The 15,990-nt window shown below is 38.5% G+C and overlaps 1 protein-coding gene across 3 annotated transcripts in view; it reads right to left on the minus strand.

Moving 5' to 3' along the window:
* Positions 1-15,990, minus strand: part of FGGY (FGGY carbohydrate kinase domain containing) — a 144,841-nt gene that overhangs the window by 118,258 nt on the left and 10,593 nt on the right. For all 3 annotated transcript variants that reach the window (XM_074906106.1, XM_074906107.1, XM_074906105.1), the window contains exons 3-5: positions 13,820-14,032; positions 11,833-11,944; positions 10,061-10,212 (exon numbers count right to left, since the gene is read on the minus strand). In XM_074906106.1, the coding sequence (XP_074762207.1) occupies positions 10,061-10,212; positions 11,833-11,944; positions 13,820-14,032 (477 nt within the window). The remainder of the gene's footprint in view (positions 1-10,060; positions 10,213-11,832; positions 11,945-13,819; positions 14,033-15,990) is intronic.

Raw genomic sequence — 15,990 nt, forward strand, 5'->3', positions numbered from 1 at the left:
ACATGACAATTTATCTGCATTTTAAAAGCTGCCATCAGTTTTCTGGAGTAAAAATTAATTACATGCAGTATCAAGAATATACAAGCTGAATTAAAATTAAAATTTACATTTTAAAAACTGCTCTTTGGCTCTATAACTTCATTCAGATACTATGTGATATCAACCAAAATCTTACAAGTCTAGAAAGTTACTGAAATGGAATTTATGAATTTCAGAAACTAAAATGCAACTGGATAAGTTAAAAAAAAAAAAAAAGTGAAATTTTGTTTAGGTTTGGATCTTGCAAAGAATCTGTCTTCTTTGAATTTTGTTCTTCAAGAGCTTCTAAAACATACTGGATTTCAGCTGAGTTCATACAACCTTTTAACATAAAATGCACAACCTTTGGATGCCTGTTCCTAATCACTCAAGTTTAGCTTACTTCCTAGACATATGTGGCTGCTACTCACAACAAATTTCACTATATATGTGAATGCAGAGGTGCTCCATAGTTTAGTACTAAGGTCATTCAGCCTAATTATTCTGATAATAAAATCCATTAGAGAATCACAGAATCATTTAGGTTGGAAAAGACCTTCAAGATGTTCAAGATTGTTAACATACCTGACAACCTTCAAGAACCAACAGGAGTAGTTTGGCTATTAGTGTTAATCAGAATAGAAATTGGATTAACTGTCCTCTTCAACCAAATCTGTTTCAAAGATACTCCTTGGATCCTTATTCTGTTACTTCAAGAATTCCCAAAAGCCACATGTTAGTGACACTAAAATATGTTGTTTCATGAACATCCAAATGATTCATTCTTTGCCATCTTGATGCTTTGTCATCACGAATTAGTACAGACAAAAAAAAAATCATAGCATGCCCTGATGCTTTTTCCAAACAAATTTAAAAGTCTCCATGTTTTCGACACTCAGTAAAGTTAATTCTAATTTATTTTCACTCACAGTCAGGAATCTGTAACCACATTAAAAGGATTGTGGAAAAGATCCGGGAATGTTCCCAATGCTGTATTCACATCCTGCGACTCACCCTCCAAACTCACTTGTAAAGAAACTAATTCAATCTTTCTATTTTCCAGGGGTACTTATGGAGTCCCCTTTCTTCATCTCTCTCTGATTGTTCTAGGGTTTTTTAACAGCTATACCTCCAAACAGTTCTTTGAGATCCTTACAGAGAATCCCAAATACTTGGGCACAAAGAGTTTAAGAATTATGAAGTACAATGGTTTTTAATCTTTCTAGACAAGAAGGGTCTAGGAGACTGAAGGATCAGGGAACTGATACAGAGCACATGAAAGGCCTCCATTGCCCATTTATCCCTTGACAAGTGAAAAGATTATCATGAAGCCATACTCCACAATTTTGTACTGTGTTAAATGTATTTGTTTACTGCTTCACTGGACTGAAAACAACACACACAGGCAGAATTTCATGTGAGCTCCAGCAGCTGATACAATTTTTCGGAGACACCTAGAGACACATTCTCCTTGGGAAAGCTGAAAGAGCTTTCACATTCAGATTTTACTGGTTTGCTGAGGTAGTTTCTGTACAGAAAACCTCTGATTTCTACTCTTACTGAGTATATAATTTTCTCTTAAGATGAAGTGATCTTCAGACATCTAATGTTTGTGAAAATGCATTTTTTGCCACCAGAAATAAAATGTGTCAGACATCCTGACTTTTTTTATTGTTAATACAGGTTAAATATGAATCAAATTATCTTAAATGCCATTACAGACAGCCTTTGTATCAGATGTCTGTTGGCCACGGGATTAACTAAAGATGGACTAGAAGCAAGACATCTGATTTAGCAAAGGGGATCAGCCTGAATTTCATGGCTACTTATCAGCCAAAACCCACAAATTCAAAAATCATCCCAAAACTGGTGGTTAGAAATCTAGATTAAAACCAGGAGGGACAGATGGAAGCAGAAAAATGTTTTACCATTTAGTGTAAAACAGAAAAGTAATGTGAGCATTCAAGTTCCACATCAGGTCAAAAATCTAAGTTATCTGAAAATCAGGAGAGAGACACATTCACTGAAGAACCATCTGTTTTTCCCAATTCAACCCCAAATTTTTATGTCAATCTCCCAGGCAGGCTGTAATAGTAGGCTATGTAGTGTATCAGTCTCTCCTTTTTACAAATTAGAGAAAACAAATATATACTGTGTGAAAGGAAGGAAGAGAACAACTGAAGAATTAATGTACACACTCATAGGGATATAAGAAATTGGTGTCCCATGCCCTACTCCAACTCAGACAAAGCAAGGACTTGGAACTTGCATCTCCCACACTTGAGATCGGACGCCAAGCCATGTGACAGAGCTATTCTGAGATACCCGTGATAGGCTCTGAGCAGAAATTCTACCCTTGACAGAGCCAAAGCTGCAAACTGATCAATTCTGCAACTGTAAGTTGCATTCTAATTGGTAAAAAATTAACTAAACAGAATTATTAGATTCATCTTGAGGCTGGAACTGGGGCAGGAGGCGTTGGAAAGGAGGGGCTTGGGAAGTAACCTCTTAGAGTAAGGCTACTGCTGAAGGTGGAGAAAACTGTCTTGCTGCAACACACTATCAACCAAGACACTGCCTTGGACACGTGCATGTAATCAAATCCCTGCGGCACCCTGAGCATAGCACCACAAGTCAGGCAAGCAACAGAGTCCAGGTCAGAAAGGGCTACAGAGGGACAGACCAGGCACGTTAAAGGCTGAGTTGGCAGAAGCTGTAACAAGACGAGAAGGACAATCTCTGTGCATGTTGTAAGCCACACCACACTGCAATGTAGCGGAGAGATACAGCTGGGAGACAGACTGAATAGGACATACTTAGAGATGCAGGTGCTTCAAACATCCCAGCTGTTAATCCTTTTTCAAAATGGTACTTCTGCTTGATTAGCAACTGCAAGTAAAAGCCAAACTCAACAGTCCAAAGTACAACTTAAGGACACATATCTGCACCCTGTATGGATTTTGATAACACAGAGCTGTTGAGGCATTTATAAATTATTCTAATCAAGAGTTCAGTTCCAAAGCCAGTAGCTTGGACTCATTCTCACTTAACACGGGATTTATTATTTATTTTAATGGAAAAATATTCAGTCACATTCAACAAAACAAAAAGCCAGCTGCAAAGGCAGCAAGCAACGGAGAAGACATCCATCAACAAAGATGCTGCTGCCAAGCTAATGCCAGTACATCCACTATTATTCTTCCCTCCACAGTCAGGGAAAGAGATGTTTTAATTGTTTCTGCAAATTATCCCATTGCTAGTTACAAGTCACAGGTTTACAGAAGGACAATACTGCATAAAATGGGAGCTGTAACTGAAGATGTGAACCGTAGCATACAAACATCACTGACCACTGTGCCGGAAGAAAAAAATAAATTACTCAAAACCTATTGATTTCAGTTATCAATTGCAGAGGAATGATATGTTAACCAATCAATCTGTGAAGTGATTTTTTTGGTAAAGGGAGGCTTTTCTTTGCTCTTATACACCATATTAAGAGCAGAGCTATGAAGGCACAGTATAGAAAGACTGACTTTCATTTGGAGACAGTTACCAAGCAAATACCTACTCCCAGTCCAGCACCCCCGCCCATTTAGAATAAGCTAGAGCATCTCTGATTTAATGGGACTAATATTTTTTAGAAATAGCTGATTTGTAATGTCATTAGTATGAGGAAAACATAACAAGAATCCTTTCATTTTGGCACAAGACACAATAAAACTTCCAGCCAGAAATTAGAAAAGAAGATTTTTTTTCTTCTGCTACCTCTGGGAAAAAAACAAAAACTAACAGGCTAATTCAAGAGTTGGAAAAGCCTTCACTGCAGTTTTTATGTTGCTCTGTTTAAGCTATGCTCTCACTGCTGTCACGTTGGTTTGCCATGGCATAGACATCCGTACAGTCATGTTGTACTGACACACATTTGCAGCAAAATAATTTCCAAGTGAAGGAGTACGTACCTACGTGTTCAGTTCATATGCACGTATCTACCTGCCAGAACTATCTACACGCTCATCCAAGCAGTGAATATCCAATTTCTTTAGCCAAAGTCAACAAAACAGCACAATCTGCTTTGCAAAGCCACAAAAAATGTACCTGCAACTACAGAAGTAAAAAAGTATTGCAGTAAGGTTTTGCAAGATAATTCTAAACAATGAAGAAATCTAAGGAAGCAACAGCAAAAGAAGTGAATTTAATTGGTTATTTTGAAAGATCCAGTAATCAGGGACTACTTTCCTTTTCAGTGAAGTTTACATTCCAACTTATTGACTTCAGAAAGACTTTGTCAGAATTATCTTTTAGTTAGCTTCTAAATATTTGTGAAAGGATAATGATTCTTTATTTCAACTTCATCTGCAGCTGATGTTCTTAATTCAGCTGACAACATTCAAAAGTCAAATGTGACTGTACCCACGGAAATTAGCTTTTTAAAAAAATTATACACTCATTTTGTTTTACAATACAGATTTAACACTGGACTCTCTTTATCACCACACATGGTCCACACAGGCAGAGAAACATAATGCTCCTTGTAAGCGGACCACAGATGTGCACACTTTAACAAGACTGCCCCATAGGCTATACAGTAGCTGCATTTGGCTGATCATTTACTACAAACAGCTGTCCCCGACATGCAAACTCCACTTGCAGTGATGGCTTTGTCACAGGAACACCTATCTGCAATCACAAACGTCAAGACCACCCAATTAATTTCATACAAACCACTAGGCGCCAGAGGGTAAAATGATTCAGCAGCGATCAAACTAAACTGAATGTAAGCCAATATAATTCACACAAAAGATCTCAAAAGGCCTGCTACGGCCTTCCTAGTTTAGTTTCTTAATTCAAAAGCAAAATGGAATAGAGATGAAAAGTTGGAAGAATAGAATATACCTTGATAGATATTTAGATAGTTAAATATCTAAAGATAGATAAAGACAGAATAATTAAACATCTATTCTGTATACAGTGGGAACATAAGGAGGTGAACTGTTAAAGAGAAAGCGTTCTACAGAAAATGAAGTCAAAAAGAAGCAGATGAGAGTAATCTTTGACTTCGACAAAAACCTGCAAAATCCCTCTGCAAACAAATACAAGTCAAGTGTAAGAAGAAAGCCACAAAAGATAAGGACCAGTATCTACTTCTTGTGCAATGATCTCAGCTAACTCCTCACACCGAGTGAGGTCATCTTCAACTTCAATTCTAGTAACAGGATGATGGAAATGGAAGAGTACAGTTAGGTCACCTGAGCCCTCTCCTCCTTCTCCTCCCTCTTCATTACCTCCTACTGATTCAGAGTAAATTTGCAAAGTCATATTCTTTAGTAATACTTTCAATTGTTTAGATGAAAATTCTTCAAGTAACAGAAATTCAATTCCTTTCTTTGACAGACAGCCTAGTCCCTTGAAGCTTGGTAATACTGCTGAACTGACTGATGTTAGACCCTTCCTCACAGAGGTCAAGTTTTCAGAGACTGCAGTTAGAAGAGCCCAGAGCAAAAAGTGAGAAGACAGGATCCCCTAATGTGGCCTTCCGTAGCCAGGTTAGCACTGTAGAAAGGGATGACAATCTACACAGAATTAATCCAGAGGTATAACAACAGTCCAAAGGGTCATTTAGTATCAATACCTTAACTTACTTCCAAAACTGCTAGTTAGTCTTCTAAATCACCAGTCTCCTAAATGACTCAAACTAATTTAGCTTACAGTCACATTTGTGCAACTTATCTTGTATTAACAAGACTGCAGTTTCATATGACTGAATCCACAGAATATGAAACATGGAAAAGTCAAGGAAAATCTTGAATACTTAGCCATTAGGCAATAAACTCAACAGAAACATTTATATTTATGCCAGCCTAAATAAACTCTGAAGCTCAAGAAAACAATGTTAAGAGTTCCAAAGTCCTGAGGATCCACTGAAGGGAATGTATTTCATTAGGACTAATTTTAAGTTACAATTACATCCTGGTTTTTGTTACAAATACATGAGGTTTGATTAAAAGAAAAGTATCATTTTCCCAATGACATGAAAGTTAACTCGACTGGTTACTTCAAATGGATGTATAAATTGTTCTTAATTATTAGCACCAGGTTATTTTCTCACCACTTCAGACATAAAGCAGTTATTTTCCCCACTGCACCCTCTCTGCAAAACCTAGATCAATGCAAGCAGATACGGAACGTGCACAGCACCAATCCCAGGCAAAGATGTACAGGGGAAAAATAGCAAAAACATTTAATAGCAGAAACACAAAACCCCTGAGGAGTTCAAAAAAAGTTCCAGGGAATTCAATGCAAAAGTCAACAGTGAGTCTTCATATATTAGGGTGTACTCGCTGACCCAGGGCATGACTGTACAAAGCATATGGCTGTGTTTTGTGTTTTGTTTACAGATGGTTTGTTTTGTTTACCCATGTGTTGTACATGTTGTAGCCATGCCAAGCTTTCTGATCAAAAACTTTCCAGAAACGTGATGCCTACCAAAGGGACAAAGGCCCAAAGTAGTTCCTGCATACACCTTGGTTTAGCCAGTTTTGATTATAGCCAGTCGTAAAAGAATGTGACAAATCCACTGCCTGCCTTAAGTTCCTGTGGTACTGTCAGATATATGACAACATTAGGGAGGAATATTAGGAAAGGAATAGGGAAGGAAAGGGAAAAAAACACCCCTCTGGTCCATGGCATGGCAATGTTGACTGGGGAATGATATAGTTCACTGTCTCATATGTTTCTAGAACTAAGAGGCAAATGAAATTTTAGGATCTTGTTTCAGAGAAAAGATACCTGTACACACAAAGTACAGTTAAATGGTAGAATTCATTACCACAAGACACAGTACGTATAAAAAGCGCATGTGGGTTCAGAAAAGATTAGCTAAATTCATAGAGCAAAAAGCTCACTACTAATCAGACAAATAATTAATCAAACTGATTTCAGGCCTGACCCAATACGGTTCTTGCATCAAGCAGCAGGCTGCACCACTTGCAGTCAGATGGCTGGAAATAGTTCTAGAAATACTGGGAGCATTTTCAGAAAAAACCTGAACCAACTGTACATATTTGCAGAGGCTGGCATAAAATTCTGGGAGAGCGTTTTTATAGTATAGCAACAGACTTTTGGGATGCTTTGAGAGGGATCTTATTTTAAAGCAGCTCCTGAGACTGCACGGCTCACTGGAGCAAGCAGGAGGCTTGGTAGGAAAGGTTACTTCATGCATGATACAGAAAACATAAGCAGAGGTGAGGATTTAAGTCTGATGAATAAACTGCTCGGATCTACAGCAACTGAAAGAAGTCTTGCTGGTAGCATATTTGGTGATATTTAGCAGCCAGGAAAGCTGGAGAAACTGAAGGCCACGCTCACAGCCAGGCACACAGTGTGGGCAGACACTGTGTAAAACTTCCCCAGGCAGTTCTGCCAACACATCTCAGCCTTAACATTCAGTGCTCATAGCAATTCCATTTTGGCCCTCTCCTTGGCCACACCAAGGGCCACATTTTTAAAGAGAGTCCAATTTTATGCCCGTGAAGCTCCCATCTAGCCAACTGACTCAACGTGTGGCGTGCACAAACCAGGTACAGTGCAGTCATTTTCAGAATACCAGCTGTCACAATTAAATAGAAGCACAATGGGAATTCCAGTTTCAACTCTACAAAGCTTTCAGATATTCTCAGTTAAAAAGGATAAAATAAAATCTTTCTTTCTGCTTGCTAATCCTGTGATTCTCCCAAGGGATGTGAAAACGAAACTTGCTTTTTGCCAGCTTGTGCATTATCACTAGTTTAAGAAATAATCCTGCAATCAGAATAGAATATTTTTTTTTTGTGGTGTATGAGCTCAATCAAAATCTCACTCTGCCACGCCTCTGGGAACTGTGCAGTATTACCAGGAGGGAAATACACTAAAAACAGAAAATAAAGAGGATACAACTCAAAAAAACATTAAGGAAGCATTAAGTACCATTTTCTAAGTAGTTTTCATGACCATGCCTTTAATACCTGTGTCATAGTTGCTTCATCTATAAAATATTAATAACAAAGAAACTGAAGAGACTTAAGCAATTTGTTATTCGTAGACCACTTGAACGACACTCCACTGAATAACAACATATGTGATACTGGTGTTTTAGCTCTCATTTGGAGAGCACGAGATTTAAAGTAAAATTTGACTCCTTAACAAAAAGTGAAAACACTTGCATTACATGAGGCTGAATTTTAGCTGTCAGAGGCTAACATGAACTTTTGCTACTAGCCTTAAGTCACATAATACACAGGTGCATGATTGTGATTGGTGCTGAAAATAAACTGTCACTCTTCATACAATTCCCTTCACCAGCCTCTTTGCAAGAAGTATGAAAGCAGTAAGCAAAGACTCGATCACATACCTCTCCAAAGCTAAAATGTTTAACACTACATGCCCACATCTCAGCTGATTACAACCGACTTGATAATAAACATTACTGTCCCTTCTCATGAGCTGGTTGAGGTGCTACTGCAGATGTTGCTTAAGATGCCCGAGTTAAGCAGGCTAAGCTTAAGCAGTTTAAGTCTTTACCAGTGCACTCAGGATGCAGAAACTGTCATGTGAGCAGCTCAGCAAGTAGATACTGAGGTAAAAAAACCCCTCTCATAAGGATAATAATCTCTTTAGCTGGTATGTCAGGAGCTGAAAGGGGACATATGAACAAGCCCTGTTTTGTAATGCCCTTCTGCCAGGCTGTCTGCTACTGGCCAGCACGCAGGGTAGGTGTATTCTATTTTCTACCCATTTGCTCATGGAGGGAACAAGCCCTGTAATACTTGCTCTCCCCTTTATACTAGAGCAATTATGTCAGAGGGCTTTGGGGCCATAGCGCAGACTTACACCTCTGGGGGACCACACCAGGAGACCCCATAATCTGGCCTTTCCTGATCAGTCAGGTACTGATATTCCAGACCTCGCAATATAAAAATGTTCTAAACACAATGGATTCATTTAAGGTTTTTACAGCTTTTTATTATTTATAAAATGACTGATATATGATACTCCTAGCTCAGGAAGGAAAGAACTAGTAGACGGATATTCGTATTTCAGTATAGTATCTACAAACAACATTAATTATCTTCTATTATCATTAATCTGTCAGTACCTGCTTCAACCAGTTAATTCCTTTGACTTTCCCCAATCTGCACCTTGTTACTATATGATGTTTCATGTTTGTAAGGACAGGAGACTGGCTGCTTGAAACTGGCAGCAAGTAATTTACATTTGGGCTTTATTAAAATGACAGCAAGTATCACTGCGACCGAATGTAAAAGCCAGACTGGAGGAGGTTATAAAAAATTCAAGTGTCGAGCATTTCTCCTTTTATCTGACAGCTATTATTAAATGGCCATATGTCATTCTGTAACACACAAAATGTAAACACAAGAGACAGCGGTAGAGTTCCACGTTATGAACAGAGCACCCTCCCTCTGCAGATGGTCTGTTTCCTACAGATGGGACAGAACTAAATTGAAGCTGTAGCTGAACAGTTTCTCTACCAGCAGCCAAAGACATCACATGTCACCAGGGTGTTGGGTGCAGCGCCTCAAAGGCAGCACCACCGGCCATGACTCCCGATACTGAGGTTGGGCTGGATTCAAAGTGCTATGAATCCATCCCAGAAGTGGCACCTACACCCTTGTGAGCATGCCCAGCTACAGTAGTTGGAGCAGGAAATACATCTCCGCTACTAAATCCTACGATGCTTCAAGGACGCATTCGTTACCTGCAACTAAATTTGTACACATATCTAACCTTGAAATTAGACAAGAAAGGCATATGAAATGTTTCAATCAGGAAATGCTAAACTTCAGTAAAATCAAAAATATTTCTAAATAACTGAGAGGAAAAAAGAACCTCCAAACATTTTCACCACAACTTAAGGTTGGCCTTACTTTGCAGGCCTTTGGGTTTCACACTAAGGCTGAAGACTTTTGTTTTAGAAATTTCCTTCTCAGAAATTAACGAAGGGCATTAAGCATTAGGAAAAACGCACCACGGTCTTGGATATACTCACTTCTTTTATCCACAGCAATTTAGGTGGCTGCATTTCCACAGACATCACTCCCCCTACGTAGCTCAGAACTCTGTGCTGCGTTGCATTGATGCGCTCAACTTGACTGACTGCACGATGGTCCATCCACATAATAACATTCCTATAGTTTTGTCCTTGGGGAGGGGGAAAAAAAAAAAAATTATTTTAGGTCTGGTTTAACCTCACCTTGGTACTGTAAATTACTAGACTCTAAGCTGCTTCACACTTTCAATTCCACATAGAAAACTCAAACTCTATATGTATTAATAATCCATAGTAGATATCTAAAGATAAAATTCTAGCCCTCTGAGACAACTTTAAGACATGCTGAGCAATGAGAACGCTGACTGAAACCAGTCAGGCTTGTGAGCATTCAATAACTTTGAAACACCATGTTCTTGCAGACTATCTTTCGTTGAAAGAACCCAAATTTCTTGACAAAGTGTACATATTTAGCTAAAAATACAAAAAAGCATTTTGGTGACTAAGAACTAAAAATGTGACAAAATCTCAGCAATTAGGTTATGAACCGAAATTAACTCAGCTAATCAGCTAGCTAGGTAGTTACAGGGATTCTCTTTCCTCCTCAACTGTTATGAGAACTACCCTAATTCCTTTCAGAAATACAGTTTCAGGGAGATAATTTGCTGAAATGCACTCAACTTCAGGACACAGCCTCTCATGTATAATCTTGAAAACACACTCCAAAACAAGGCAGAAGTATGAGGCACACCAGTATTTCTATATTAGAACTTAGAACTGTGAGACTGCCTGAAACCACACCATTGCACACCCATACCAGCGTGACAGTATTCAGTGCATTCTAGTTGTCTTATTTAACACCACTGGGTAAACTCAAAGTTCTTGGGGATCTCAGAGAATAAAAAGCGAGAACTGAATTTGACTCAATAGACCAAAATAGCCCCAGACATCATTAGGCATTGAACAGATTGTAAGAGACTCTCAAACTGAAAAATAAATAATCTCATCTAAATTTAGCGAAGGACGTTTTGGGGGCAAAGCTGGTTTTTTAAGAAGAATAGAAGATGACAAATACATCTGAGAATAGAAAGGGAACATAAACAGAACTGTGATTATGGCTCTTGGAACTACTGATTGGGCACACACCTACTCTTAAGTGGGATTCACTAAAAAAAAAGTGTATCACAGACTTTTTTTGAGACTTCTGAATAATCTACTCAAAAACTAATAAAAAATTTAAAATTTTTAGAAAAAGGTCACAGACTGTTTCTGAAGTTTAGCGCTGTCCTAGACAGAGATAGAACACCAGTGTAATAAAATACATAAGCTGAACCTCTTGCCAGCAGCTCCATGACAGAGTAAGCAGTTAGACTATGCTAACAATAACATTTTTAGCATTCTTTAGCCAGTATAGATGGGCATTTATACACACTGTAAAAGCTGTGATTAGTAAAGTCTGAAGGAGGAGAAAACATACAGAAAAGACAAATGAGCACAGACTTCTCTAAGAAGCAGTCTCTCTGAACCAAGGTGAATGAATTTGATTTTAGGACATGAAACATTTAGCCAAACAATAAGTAATACTCAAATTTATTTTTGCAGTACAATTAAAATAGTAAAACTAGAGAAAAATCCACTTGTAAAAAAGCATTTCTATCATCTCTATGTCCAAGAGTCAGCCCCGTAACTTGGCATTTGGAAGAGATTGTACATTCGCTCACATCAGTGACAACACATGTACAGTAACACCAGTTTTTGTGCTGGAGTCCTACCTTCACGGTTGACTGCCAAAGGTTGGAACTGTTTATCCACAACAACAAGGGAACACGTAGCATCAAAACCAACCCCTCGAATCTGGCTAGCATCTACTCCACAGACAACCTTCTGCAAATATACAAACCACACATGAATACAAATATATCCATATATATGCAGGTACCATGTGAACTAATGAGCAGAGAAAATGAGTTACAAGTTAGAAATGCAAGCTCAAACTCTGAAATTTTTGAGATTCGGTATTCTTTAACATGTTTAATAAAAAAATACCCCAAATTACCAAAAGTTCTTTGGTTTTCAGAACTGAATTCAAAGGTCCATGAAAAGCTTTTTAACCTTACTAGCCACAGTCCTGGGTAAAAGCAGGAAGCACAAAAATATCAGAAAATAAAGGTAGCGGAAAACTAGCAATGTTAATTTTACCTCTTTTCTAAAAGCTTGGAGTTAAGCTGCATGTGAAACATGGACACAGGATTAGGGCCAAGTGTTTTCATCAGTTACTTCACTCAGTTCCCACCTGTGGAAGCAACAATCTTCCAGAATTGCTTTGGTAATATTGTGTCACAGTTTTTTGTCTTGCAACAGGTGAAGGGTCCAGAAAATAGAGTTGGTCAAAACCTGTAGCAGTGATACCACCTCTGCCATGCACACCTTTTCAAAAGCTCTGCTACCAAGAGTTTGGATAGGATACTTTTTGGAAGATTTAAAAAAAAAAAAATCACCACCCAAAAAGGTCTGAACTTCTTGGCTTCCAGCAGCACTGGAAAAAAAAAACCCCACACAACGCCCACATGGATTATGTGCCAAGTGAGGATGCAAGACACCTAAAATGTAAAGCAGTAATAAATTGCCACTTCTCAGCAACAATAAAAATATCATTATTTTAATTAATACTAGAACGAAATACTTTTACTAGATTTGCTGCAGTGCCAGTCTCTTACTGGCTCTGTAAAGTTATAGTTTCAGAGACCGTATTTCATGGCTTACATATAAGAGATTGTATTTAAAGAGGTCCAGAGCAAGGACAAAGCAATTCACAAAGAGAAAAATCAAGTAAATAGAATAAAAGACTTGCTCTGCTTTAAGATCAAGCTGTTCTTCCCCATCACTCCTGTCACTCCCTTTTCCTTCCTTCCCCCTCACCTCATCTCCTTCATCTCAGGGCATTCTGCAGAGCCAAGCTCATTAATGTTTGAAAAGACTGATCAATAACAAGAGAATGGGTGAAGTGTCCATCTGCAAATTACCAAGCATATCATGAATATTTAAAAAGCCAATCTTAGAACATGGAGCAGGCTGGGGCTTTATTAAGAAAGATGAAATGGCCTACATGTGCACTGCCAAGCAAGGTCACTCATTTACTTTAACCACCAGCATGTGCAGGCAGATCCTTGGATCAGAGGGTACACATTTTCCCTTATAGTAAGGTTTTATGCTTGATACTATCCACAAATGTACATAATTTACGTGGGTCTTATAAGACTGGATCCTCTTATAAATGAGGATCACAGGTGAGAGATATTATATGTTAGGCACCATACACAAACCAGATTACAATTTCTCTACAATAAATGCTCCTTTGTGACTCCAGTGCAGCACAATGCACTTCTTTAAATCTATGCATTACCATGTTGTGAGCTACACTGACTGCTCAGAGAACTGCTAGAATATACACCAGCAAAGCAAAATCCACAGATGTGAAATCCTGAAGGCAGCAGGCAAGTCCTCCCCCTGAGCTAACAGCCCAAAGGAAGGCCTTTCATTCTATTTTCAGCTGTAGCACAAGCTTCTTCCACTCTGGCCTTCAGCTCCTCACCTGTGTAACACTGTGAGGCTACATCAGCCATATCCTCAAGGTGCTTTTAATGCATAAGGACAGTTACAAGTTATACAGTAATACAGCGTGCACAGAACTGAATGTTAAAGGCCAATGACTGGAAGACCTTAAACTTTCAAAACCTGAAGTGGTTTTTTTTCACATACCTTTGTGACTGAGCAACAAGCAGCCCATATGTCCGCAGAGGATTGCTCATAGTGGTCTGGTTGGGGCTCCCAAATTTGGATTGGCTGATCTGCGTGTGCCACTACTGTTCCAAACCCATCTACCAAAGCTGCGCGAACACTTGCCGATCCAACATCAATTCCAACGTAGTATTTGACTGAAGTCTGCTTATTACTGTGCATTTTTAATAAAACCTGTTGGGGGAAAACAAAAAATAAAGGGGTTAAAAAAAGATAAAATTACTAGGGATGGAAAACTGCTGAAAAGGACAGGAGAGATGCTGCACAGGCACTTTGCCTGATAACTCTTTTTTACAGCAATTCTTCACTTGGCATTTTTTAATTAAATTGAGTATTCGATTGCACTAGTTGTACCATTTTTCTTCAAATGTTTCTATATAAGTTGCATGGCACAGAAGCTCCTGGAAAGCAAATTGTAAATTTGCATGTAAGAATCTGCATGCTATGATAAAGTTCATGCACTCATACAGTCAAGGAAATGAGCTGTAGTCATACAGCATCATGTCTACATAAAGGGAAAAAACAAACAAAAAAAAAAGAGGGAAGGAGGTAGGAAGGGAAGGAAAGGGTATGGTTCCAAACTCTGCATCAACCAGGAGCTGGTGCTTTACATTGAAGGGAAATTCCAACCCAGAGACTCCTGGGTTCTCCTGAATTCTGGTACACAGGGAAGCTACTGATGCCTGGTAGGTTGGATTTACCTCTGGACAAGACAGCAAGAACTACCACAAATGCCTCACTGCCTCAATGCAAACAAATTATACCCCTGAAGTAGTGAAAGGGGTGGTGTGCCTGGCTCCATTGAACCCTGACCTGAAAGGGAACGAGGAGCCAAGAGCTGCTGCCTCCCACGGAGCCAAACAGCTAATGAGGGGCATATTACTGCTGAATGAGACAGTGAGTCAGGGTAAATTTCTGCAGAATCTGAAAACAGTTTCCACTCCCAAAGTGGTGTGATGTTGATAATTAAAATAGTTTAAGTGACAATCTGGTACATACTACCCAATTTTGAGCCCTCCAAATGAAAGAAAAAACCCCAACAAACCACTTGAAAAACAAACCAGTTAGGTTTTTTAAGAGTTATCCACCATCAATCCACACAACTTTAAAGATACAGAAAATAATCTGCTGAAAATGTGTTATGAGAGCATCCCAGGAAATCTCTGCCTACTCTCTGACAACCTACAAGAACAAAGTGAGGTTAAGTTAATTAGTTTAATTATTCACAATGAGTTGCTTATTTCACTATATTATGCTTAACTATTTGACATTTAATACAGTGACAAACGCACTGTACGTAATTTCTCACAGTTTGTGCTTAATTAATGGTTAACATTTACATTTTAATCAAGCTGGGAGAATGCTAAGTAAGAGCTGATACAAAGTATTTGAAACGTCAGACAAGTACCAAGTTTAATGCTTGTATGAATCTCTTAAGCCTCAGAAAAACACAAAACTCAGCTGACACACAGCTTCTGATTTCCAGAAAATGAATGGATCAATTATAATTTGATGAATACACAGTATTTACAGAGCACCAAAATGGCTCTACTTAAAAATGGCCCATCTGTCCTGAAGAAGTGACCTGGATTACTTCTGTGTATGGAAGATGGGTTGGTTAGAGGGAGAGGCATAGGCAAAGGGGGAACAGATTTGGAAAGAACTGCTTAGTAGAACAATATGATTAGTCACATTTCAAATTAATCCTTTTTTTTTTTTTTTTTTTAAATAGAGTTTAATAGTAAAATATACCAAAAGCCTGATAAAAAACAACCAGTCAAACAGAAAATGGTGAAAGGTCTCTTTCTACCTTCAGACAAAAGCTTATCATATAGACACATAAACCACACTCAACTTCAGCAACAATGTTTTTTACTTCTTTTATTTCTACAAGACAGAAAACCAAGCCTTTTTTTTTTCTTCCTTGAAATATCTTGAGTACAGGTCAAGATCTATCCTTGGGTGTCAGTTTGAACATGGTGTTAGCTCAATGGAAGTGGCTGGTCACATCTATGGTTGGCTTGTAACCACTGCTGCTGATGGCTATTACAAAATCACTGAGGGTTAGAGGTAGCAAGTGAAATAAAGACCAAAAAAAGGGGGAAAAAAAGACTATCCCTTATCTGAGAAAA

Source organism: Athene noctua, chromosome 5, assembly GCF_965140245.1.
Source record: "Athene noctua chromosome 5, bAthNoc1.hap1.1, whole genome shotgun sequence".
NCBI lineage: Eukaryota > Metazoa > Chordata > Aves > Strigiformes > Strigidae > Athene > Athene noctua.